The 10,745-nt window shown below is 42.8% G+C and overlaps 1 protein-coding gene across 1 annotated transcript; it reads right to left on the bottom strand.

The window, feature by feature from the left end:
* Positions 1-4,601: 4,601 nt before the first annotated feature.
* Positions 4,602-9,140, bottom strand: emx2 (empty spiracles homeobox 2). Its single transcript, XM_061745047.1, has 3 exons — positions 8,424-9,140; positions 7,118-7,302; positions 4,602-5,822 (listed from the first exon to the last, which is right to left on the bottom strand). The coding sequence occupies exons 1-3, from the start codon at positions 8,809-8,811 to the stop codon at positions 5,655-5,657; spliced, it is 741 nt and encodes a 246-aa protein (XP_061601031.1). The 5' UTR covers positions 8,812-9,140; the 3' UTR covers positions 4,602-5,654.
* Positions 9,141-10,745: the final 1,605 nt, after the last annotated feature.

Consider the following 10,745-nt stretch of genomic DNA (forward strand, 5'->3'; position numbering starts at 1 on the left):
TCACGGCTGGAAGAGACTTTAATGTTGCTTTAAATTTTACACTATGCATGTGTTGTTTGTAAGAGATGATACAGATTTCCTCTTAAACCTGCTCGTGAATGATTTATGCACCTAAAGATGAAACTGAACACGAAAAATAATATAAATAGTAATCGTATATCATTTGAACTTCTATATTTTTTTCTTAAATTAGTGTCTTTTAAACCGCTTCAGTTACATTTTCAACACATTTGTCAGGCTGGGTTGACTTTAGTGCTGAAACCAGTGTGGAGAAGCATGTGCCACTCTCTATCTGAGCGGCACAAGCCCCTCTCTAAAACCAGCGCTTTAGCTTTTTATGCTGCTGCGTTTTCCAGACACTAAACACTCAACTGCTGTCAGACTCAGCCAGAGGAAACCTGATATTTCATGTTTTTGGGGGCCAGATTTTTCTCCCTCCCAGCCACCAAGAGGGGGAGACACAACGGAGTTCACTGCCGGTGCAAAGCCGGGGCAGAGGAACAGGTGCCCCCAGTTTCACCTGTCGGCTCAACAGCACATGTTCTTTTTCCATTTCACGTCCGACTGTCGCCACGTGAAACAGAAGGACAAACGTCCCGCTTCAGGTGTGAGCTCACCTCATCAGATGTGTTTATATTCTGACGGGACACGACACATGGAAATAAAAAGTAGCTTTAACAAAACCACACATCAGAGCAGTGTGGATACAGAATATAAAATCTGGTCTCTTTTTTTTTTTTTTTGAAGCACTACCTGCAAGTTGTATCATGGCAGCATCCAGCAAACAGATAAGTGGCGATGATGAGGAAGGGGACTCTCAGGTCAAGAGACACAAAATAGTTCAGCAGGCACATGTGATATATTTAGTGAGGCCATTGTTTGTTTTATTTAGAGAGCGAATTGAGGATTTTCGAGCGATTTTCCAAACTGCAGGGCCCCTGAGGTATTTTATCAGGTGTACAGTCCCCCATATGTTACACATTAGCGCACTGAGGGGAGTGCTGGTTTCAGATACAACCTATAAAATGTTTGGAGGTTGGAACTTCAAGAGGACAGGGGGGTCGACAATTGCTCTCTTCAGAGCTGGATGTGTGGGAAACACTTATATGCAAATGAAACTGCAGAAAATTACAGCCCCAAATTGCCCCCTGTGTCGTTAAAGAAAATAAACACATGGAATCTGTTGGACTGCAGAACAGGTCGTAGGAATATTAACGGGGTGAAAATGAATGTTTGCCATTACTGACAGTGACAATGAGAAGGGGGAATGAAAACAGCTAATAAAAGGCCTTAAAATCTCTATTGTTGACCACATGAAGTTGTGCCTAGCTGTGTGGCGACTGCAGGCCCAGCTCAGGAGGATGCTGGAGGTATCTGAACTCTGAATAAACAAATAAAATACTACTATACTGGTGTAACTGGGAGTCTCCATTAATATTGGATTGTAAAATAGTCATTTTTGTGGCGTGTCTTGATCACGTGAGCAGCATGAGCGATGCAGCTGCAGAGAAACTGCGTGACAGAGCAGCTCTAATGCAGCTCTTGGCTTCTTTCATCTAACAATCACATTGCGAGTGCCAGACTGTTACTGTGTGTTTATGTAGAAGCTGTAAACCAGCTCTGGCTTCATTAGCGCCGGAACACCTTGAAATGTTGCTGATGCTGTTTGACATCGTCTCCTAATAAACTAGTTTTCTTTTAATTTCCCTGTATGGCGGCTAAAGGGTTTTTGGCTCAGGCCGCATTATTCAGTTCTGTCCCTGTTTGTGTCGCTGAGGCTGAGAGCAGCAGGCCGACGCGCTCCCGGTGTAAGAGCCTGTGTAATCACACACTTAAATGCGTCATCTCCTTCAAAAATCTAAATTGGAAATAAGTCGGGACCCAGAACCCGCGCAGATGTGTCTTCGTGGCAGCAGAGAGACAAACGGAGACACGCGTGACTTCTCCCGATGGCACATTTGGAAGGAAGTTGCTGCGTTTGGAAAACATAATCACTTGAACGCATCGTGGCTGCAAAACGCCCCTCCTTTCGTTGTTAATAAGAAAGAAAGAAACCGAATACAAGGCGCCGATGTTTAATTTATTATTATGTAAGCTATTTGAAGAGTGATTGTATGGTAATTGCCCATTAGTCTTGTATATTTATCGCCGCACCTTATGTCAGGGCCGGAGGAGTCGTGTAGGGTGGATTCTCTCCTTTCAAGGATCCATTTCAGAGGCAATTTGTGCAACGGGACAGATCAAGTTAGACGTGAGGTGGTTTTGTGACAGAGTCGGCCCGCAGGTGCCGCCTCACGCACGTCCATTGTACCTGATGAGATGATGCTCCCCGGAATAAAACCACCACCTGCACATGTTGACCAATCCACCGCCATCACTTCCCCCAACTTACTAAAGGAGATCCCACCTCGATCAATTATTGACTTTGCGCACTAATAACCGGCGCTGTATTTCCTCCCTCGGCCACTATTCGCATTACTAGTGTCAGCGGGGCGTAATTATACCTGCTAATTGCAGATTAGAGGTTTTGGGTCAGTGGGGTCACTTGATAGGGCCCTATACTCTTTTCAGTGACGGATAATCATTTCAGGGTTGCAGACTAAATGTTTAATGCCGAAAACGAGCAAACTGGTGGCGAAAATGTGAGGAATAATCAAATGTTCCCGGAGCTGTGATGGTTTGTGGGGGAAGTCGGGCTCCCAGGCCGAGCGGAGCGGCTTAAGTTGTGATAAGCGGGTCACCAAAGGGCCCCGCGGTCGGCCCTTTACGCCTGAATTATGGTTCTGCGTTAAATTGACGCAGAGCCTACGCCGTAACGGTGTAACGGTATAACGCGGAAGCATAAATCAGCCTTTACGCGCAGTTGGAGCGTCTGCAGACGGATCTGATGAGAGGGCCTACTTCACTTCAGCTCACAACGCGCACGCACCGCTTGAATCCCGTCCAAAGCAATTATATTCCTGCGGCCTCAGTCTCAAATTGCGCTTGACCGTCCTCCATAATGAGCGCCCGTGGAATTTTCCAAACGTGAAAAATGAATCTATATATTTGCAGTGTGATATAAAGACAGGGTTGACTCAAATGCCGCAATTTCACTTCCACTATTTCTGCAATGGGGTTGGATTTAAAGTTGATTGAAATTGTGTTTTTAGGACATTTTCTAGTTTTCATTGGCATTTTACGCAGAAATAGTCACTTGCAGTTTTATTTGCCAACGACAGTCGGGGAGTGGATTTTAAATAAATATTATGTAATCAGAAAATTATATTATCCTTTTATTTTATTTATTTTAATTTGATTTATTTTTCTTAAGGTGAAAATTAACAGCGTTTAATTTAATCAAATGGTGCCAGGCTCTAATGAGCAGCAGAGCTGCGTCCAGAAAGGCGCACGGAGCGGTGCGGGGGGAGGACAGAGTGCGCCGAATTTGTTTGCGGCGGATCAAGGCTCGCCGCCTCCACTGCACTTTCTTTATCTTAATTCCAACTTGAAAAGATATAATTATCTAGTTTGAACAGGACTGCTATCAAATCCTTCTTTATAGGCAGGGTAGGGAAAAGCTCGAGTGGATTGTGAGGCTCTGAGCCGCTCGGTGTTGCCCGAGATAGGAGTAATGAAGTTGTGGAGTCCGGAGATACAAAGGGCATTAACCTCATTAGCATGAAACCTTTTCTTCTAACTATTGTGGGACCCTTTCAGTCCTCTAATCCCCCCTATTTCAAAGCTGGGTTTGTAATAAAGCTTTTAGTTTTTCCTTTTTTTTTTTCCAAAGCTAATGGTATTCTCTCTAGATTTTTTATTGCTGTTATAATCTACGGAATGATTAAGAATTCCCTAAATGCAAAAACAGCTATATTTAACTCGTGAAACATGTGGTTTTTTTTTCCAAATGCAAGTTTGGTTTGTGTTATACTAATTTGTAAGAAATAAAACAAATCAGGTTTAATTTAGTCTAAATTCCTAAAGTTAAACCGCTGTGCGCGTTGTTTTGTTTTGTTTTGTTTTGTTTGCGCTTTAATGAATAATTTCCTGCATGTAAATAGTATTTTTAGCTGAGCTAAAGAAGTCCATTAATGTCCCACGTCCAAACAGCCCGATGGAGCCCGCAAGACAAGATTTTAAACAAAGATCCCATTTTTTTGCGGCACATTGCAACCTTCCCTTATCGCGTCGTGAGGGGTAGTCAGATTGTACTAAATTATGTCCAACCAAGCCCCCTTGGATCTGTGGATTAAGAGATTAAAGTGGACCACTGGGCAATGCTTCCCCTCTCTCCCCCAACTCATATTACTCGCATGATAATTGCCCAAACTGATTTGCACTTTCACAAAAGCTTGTGGAGTCTCTTTGTAGCCGGAGCGCAGCAGACGCTGCAGCCCTGCACATAAAGCCAGGCATCGGCCGGACGGAGGAAAGAAACACGCAGCATTTATTCTCCCCCGGTTCCCCGACATGTCCCGGAGTCACCTCACTTCCAGTTACCCCGCACTGCCACATAAGCATCATTTTATCCTCTCCCTCTCCTGCTCCATGAAGCAAAAAGCCTGCAGTTTTACTGCGCGCAACATACTGATAAAACTTTATTGACAAAATATTGACAATTACATACTTCTTGGAAGTATACTTTGTGTTAAAATTGTAGCAAACTTAACACAAACACAAAAATTATTTACATTCTGTAAAAGAGGTTGAACAGAAACATTAACTTTTAGCATTTCTGTACATGGAATACGCTCAGTGCTTAAAGTTCTTTTGGATTTTTCCCGTCAATTCTTGCGTTTTTTAGTCCTTCGTGGCAACTTTCACTGGAGGGTCAACGTCCTGGCAGACAACACGTTTGTAAAGCTCTATAGGTTCAAGGAATGTCCGGACACCTTCCCTTTAAGTACTGGATCTGTGGTCGGATTCCGTTTTTTAGAAAGAGTTTTTTTTTTTTTTTCATAAAAATTAATTTTTGATCTCTTTTTCTTTAAAAATGAAAAAAAAAACACTATGACTTCATATGTTTTCACAATCACTTTTACACGAGTATCATTAATTAAAGACTGCACACTTTGTAAAAAGGAAGAAGCACGACATCTCTCAGTTTGAAAATAGAGTTAAAAACAAAATTGAGGTTTCCTCTTTTTTTCTTGTTTTTTGGGAAGGAAAGGGGGGGGGGGGGGGGGCGAAAAAAACCTGTCAACTTATAATAACTACCGAAAAAAAAAATACTAGACCATGCAAATTCAAGTTTTACAAAAGCAGTTTGGTGTTTTGGTATCTTGAGTGGAAACGTTAAAAAAAATGAGAAAGAGAGATAGAAATAAGAGAGAGAGCGAGAGAGAGAAAAAGAGAGAGAAAGGAAAACCTCTCAAGTGCAAATGTTCAATGTGAATCAGAGAAAATATAATTAGGTGGAGGTGTGGGGTCTGTAGTGGTGGTGTGGAAGGTTCGGGTACGTGGCTGGATAGTGTCAGTCATTGTGTCCGGGCTCGTTTGGAGTGAGCGGTGCCAGCCAGGTGTGTCTCACCCTCAGCTGCAGAACTCCGGATCTCCCAGTCCTGACCGAGGCTCAGTACCCTCTCATTGTCTCTACGGCATCCTGTATCCATCTCCTCCTTCATTCGGGCCCTTTTATATACGCGTGTTGTGTAAATATATAGTCTGTTTTTTTAATCGTCCGAGGTGACATCGATCTCCTCCGGGCTCGCCTGCTTAGTCGCCAGTCTCCACCGGTTTATGTGATGCGAACCTTTCTTCTTCTGCTGCGACTCCGATCCCTCCTCCTCCAACTTCTGCCTCTTGAACTTCGTCCTTCGATTTTGAAACCACACTTTTACCTGGGGAAAAAAGGAGAAGAAAAAGAGGAAAAATGCATCAGTAATCAGGGTCCAGCCGTTTTTTGGCCAGTGCGTAAAAAGGGCTATAAAGCCAAGCATTCAGAGGCGCACTGGGGAAAAAAACAACAGAAAAAGATCAGATGTAATTCAATGAGAGCTGGAATTGAAGTTTAGTGTAACTCCACGTTGTGATATTAAATACACACCACAAAACGACCAACTTCAGCCTTTAAATGATAAGTCACCCGTCTTTTATTAATAAAACTGTCATAGCGCCGTTTTATATCGAGATCTATAAATGTTACAAGTCAGGAAAAATATTTAAAACTGATGCTCACAGACATGCCATTGTTGCATACGCGTTAATGCACTCTGGAAATAGGTCAAGGCCTTTTTTAGTGACGTGAGAATTCTTGAAAAACACAGGTACAGTACATGTGAATCGGAGGCTATTCAGCATTCACAATCTCTACTAAATGGATTTGTCAATAATTAGTACCGCGGGGAGTTAACAACACCTAAATCGATAAATTATCTGCTCCTTCTTTGTCACTCTGCAGCCCTTTGAGCTCTCAAATGGCAACTGAGGTGCATTTAATAAGCCTTCAGTGGGTTAATTGAAGGAGGTGACGGTTCATTTCTCCCCTCAGCTCCTCCAAAGGCCCCGCCGTCCAAAGCAGCGAGCGCGGACAAAGGAGCGCGTCTGACGGCTCAAACAGCAGCATCCTCAGCGAGGCAGGGGGAATCCGCTGAACCCGCCTCGCTCTTTGTATCGCCTATCCCATAAAATGGTTAACTGGTTAATTTGCCCTCCATTTTGAAAGGCAACATTCACCCCCCTCCCAAAACAAAGTAATTCAAGCCCTCCTGAAATGAGGTTAGGCCCATACAATGACGGTGGATTTGATCCAGCAGAAAGCCTCCTGTCTTCGATTGACAACAAGCATTTATGGCCCCTGCTTAGCAGTAGAAACCGTTTGGCAGCAGTTTATAAGAAAAATATCGTTTTGCAAATTTTAAAAGTCACGTGTAATTTCGTGCGTAAAATGTGGTGCCATTTTCTAGCGGTTTGACTCTAAATATTACTGTAACTTATAATAAAAAGAAAACAACACGCATATATAAGCCATGAAAGACATCTAGTATCATGTAGAAATAATTGATGACAATAAACATGATGATAACATGAAAGTATGGAGGATTTCAAACGCAAAGCTTTTTAAAATCCACCGAGACGCAGCACAGAGAGCTGGCCGTGCGTCACGGCAGCCAGGTGGAACCGGGCAGATTCTTACCTGAGTTTCTGTGAGGCTAAGGCTGTGGGCGAGCTGCTTCCTCTCTGCTCCCACCACATAATGGTTTTTCTCAAACGCGTGTTCGAGCCGCAGGAGCTGCGAAGGTGAAAAAGCTGTCCGGATCCTTTTGGGCTTTCTGGCCAGCGCGTTGTGCAAAAGGAAGCTCTCTGGACTCGTTTCATTACCTGCAAACAGGCAGAAAACGACAACTCTTAGAGACCGTCCCAACCCATCATTTTAGAGGAATTTAACTGTTTAGATGCAAACATGAGGCTGGGAAAATACAGCTGAGGAACAATGACGTACACGTGGCCAGGGCTGGAGATGGATAATAATACAGACTGAAAGAGGTTACCTGACAAATAATAATAATTAAAAAAGGAGGATTACTACTCGAAAATATGTGCATGTAGAATAATTTTCTAATCTTCGTCTGAGACGAGCAGGCCCCCAGCACGAAGAGCAGAGAGAAACAAAGCAGAGCCTTAATTCTGCTTAATTAAATTAAATCCCAAATTGCATTTGAGGAAAAAAAAATCTAAATGCACAACAGTCAAAACTAACTTAGAAAGTCACTAAAAAATACATTGCTACACCTTACGGAATATTACTTTTATATGTAAATAAATAAAATAAAAGTGATGTGAAAATATCACAAAATGAGCAACAGAAAGTAAAAAAAAGTCACAAACTAAGCGCGGCTCAAATTGAAATACAAAATTAAAAGTAATACAATAAATTCTTTAAAAAAATATTTAAATTGTCAAGTGACAGAAAAACAATTAAAAAAATAAAAGTCAGAAAAACCAACTAAATATTTTATATTTTTCAGTTAAACATATAAATATTATTATGTTAAAAAATCTCCTCGGGCAGCAGGAAATGCGTCCAGCCTAGTCTTTTTTTTTTCATTTATTTTTGACACTAATATAGTATGTTAAGGGCACACCGACAGTGTACAAACATGCCAAAATTTGTGGACTTCTTTTTTAACCTGTGAGCAGCATATCGGCCCCACAAACCAGGCGACAGGCGTTTCTTTCTCCGAGACTATCAGCAGTTCTTCCATAATTCATTTACATCATTTTCTGTCTGTTTTTTTTTTGTTCGTGTGTGTGTGCTTTTTTTTCTTTGTTTTGTTTTTGTTTGTTTGTTTAAAATAGAGTTTTGGAGAACATACCCCCTTAAAATTGCCCTGCTTTTATATTGTAGAAGATAAAAATACTAACAAGTCACCCCACCGCAGCCGCCCGGCGCGCGTCGTGCGTAAAACTGAACTAAAAGCAGCACTTTTTTGAAAACTTACCTTGAAATCTGTGACCCAAGTACCTATATCTGTGTAATAACCAGGGGTAGAAAGTTGAGGGGTCCCTTTGCTGGCTGGCAAAGAGCGGGTGCGGACTGTGCGAGGATGAGAGCGGGTGCGCGGCCAGGGCGTGCGGCGGCGCCACCGGATGAACCGGGACGGAGTTCTGTTGGTGGGAGACCGCCTCGGCAAACACCAAGTCCGGGTTCGAGTACACGCCCCTGCCGTTGGGGTGAAAGCCGTTCAGGAAGGGGTTCATCTGGCCGGAGTTTGCATAGCTGAGAGCCGCCGGCCTGATGGGCTCCTCGGAGCGCGACGCCGGCACGGGATTATCCTTCGCCACTAAAGACTCTATCGTGAAACACCTCTTGGGTGTGGGTTGAAACATGGTCTGATGCTCCAGATTCCCCAGCTTAGGTGGGAAAGTCGTCTTCGGTGCTCTTTGCTTTAAAAAATACTCCACACCCAAGGAAGGGGGAAAGTTTGTTTTGCGCAGTAAATAAGTTGTGGAGGAGAAAAAAGCGGCGGTTGTCGGAGGAGGAAAAAAAAAGCCCAAAATAAAAAGCGCCCGGCTACTCCCAGACTAATCCATGGATGTGATCGTTTTCCTCGCCGGGTTCGTGCAGGCAGATTTGTTAGTTCATGAGCCTAATTAGCGCTGCAGCCCCATAAACAGCTTCCTCTGAAGGCTGTAATGGCATGGTGATTGGTCGCCGCCGCTGCTGCTCGCCTTAAGGTGGAGAAGGGGAAGACGCTTAAAAAGTGCGTCAATGGGAAGCAGGGGCGCGGAGAGGCGGAGAGGCGGAGAGGCGGAGACGCGGACTCCGGCGCGCAACACGGAACCGATTCGTCCAGAGAGGAGAAGCCCCCGCGCCCGCGCCCGCGTGCGCGCGCACCCACTAACGCACATATCTCCAGGACATTTAACTCACTCATCTGAACCAGAGAAGCTCAAGGAAGCCTGCTTTATTTGCATCTAAGGCCTACGAGAGTGAGAAACTAAAAAGACTTTAAGGAGTGAGAGTTTCTATTTTTAATGATGCACAACAATGCGCACAAACATCAGTGCATGAGCACAAATCTGTTTTGCAGGCAGCGCGCACGATCCAACCATGCAGTCTAACTTTAGCAGTTTTGCTTTTTTTGCCTTTTTTCCCCCACCAAACTGGATATTTGTAGTTAAATCAATCCTGATTCACTCCTATTTGTTTTCACTTTTTTTTTTCTTGAGATCCTATTTGCATTAATTCCCAGACATTTTCCAGTCATTTCCAGAGGATGGTGGTGTCTGAAAAAAGAGAGAAAGAAAGAAAGACAGCAGAAACACAAGCAGGCTGCAGTCAAGATTTAAAGGCTTTTGCTCGCTAGACTGACAGTGTTCAGCAGCGATGAGTCTCCGCGTGTCAGGCTGCAGGCAGGCGCGCCCAGGTGTTTATCTACCTGAGAGCGGCTGTCACGCCCGCGCCGGGATCAGCCTGACGGGCTGATGGCCGCGCACCGCGGCCTGCAGGAGCAAATAACACGCGCAGGGCGCACTCTTAACGGGGCTGCGAGAAATTAATTTATACAAGCCGGGAACAGCAAAAATGCTTCATTCTCTTTGGAAACCTTCACGTTTATTTTAATGTCACCTATAGTATATTGTCCATGTTTTATTTCTGTGTTCGGTCGTATCTTCGCGAAACAAATCAACTGAGACCGTTTCAGTCATATACTGAAAGCTTGCGATAATTATGATAACAATTATTATTATTGTTATTATTATTGTTATTATTATTATTATTGTTTTTGTAGTCTTGGTTAACTAGTTGTTTAACAAACATTAGACTGTAATAAGTGCGGGGAAACTCCTAGTAGAATAAAGGATAACTAAAGATTGAAATAGGGACGCTGTCTCAGCGTTGTCAGCAGCCACACATTTATAACTGCTGAAAACTAAAAACCCACGTTTAATTCTGTGCTTGTCGACACCTTAATAAATGTATCTGAGCTGTTTTAACATATTTTAATTTTAGTTCAGTAATTAAGTTAATTTCACCGAGCTTTTTGTAATATAATTGGATTAATATTATTAATATTAACAAAAATTATAGAGATAATAAATAATGATAATAAACTAAATAATAATAAATAATAGTAATAATTAACAGTATTTGTTTTGGTCGTGCATTATAGTTCATGAAAGTGAGAGCAGCCAAACTCAAAAGCATAATCGTCTCGTTATAAGATTTTAAAAGAAAATCAACAAAAACTAAAACAAAAAAACCCTCTGGCAGCAGCTTCTGAAATTATTGAAATAACCCAACAAAGCTCTTCCTGCTC

This window comes from Cololabis saira, chromosome 17 (genome assembly GCF_033807715.1).
Source record: "Cololabis saira isolate AMF1-May2022 chromosome 17, fColSai1.1, whole genome shotgun sequence".
NCBI classification, from domain to species: domain Eukaryota; kingdom Metazoa; phylum Chordata; class Actinopteri; order Beloniformes; family Belonidae; genus Cololabis; species Cololabis saira.

Bases quoted from the DNA above. Each gene is read 5' to 3' on its own strand.
- emx2 (XM_061745047.1), bottom strand. From the start codon at position 8,811: ATGTTTCAACCCACACCCAAGAGGTGTTTCACGATAGAGTCTTTAGTG. The intron at 7,303-8,423 runs GTAAGTTTTCAA...GCCTGTTTGCAG, and splicing joins CTTGGGTCACAGATTTCAAG to GTAATGAAACGAGTCCAGAG. The intron at 5,823-7,117 runs GTAAGAATCTGC...TTTTTTCCCCAG, and splicing joins TTAGCCTCACAGAAACTCAG to GTAAAAGTGTGGTTTCAAAA.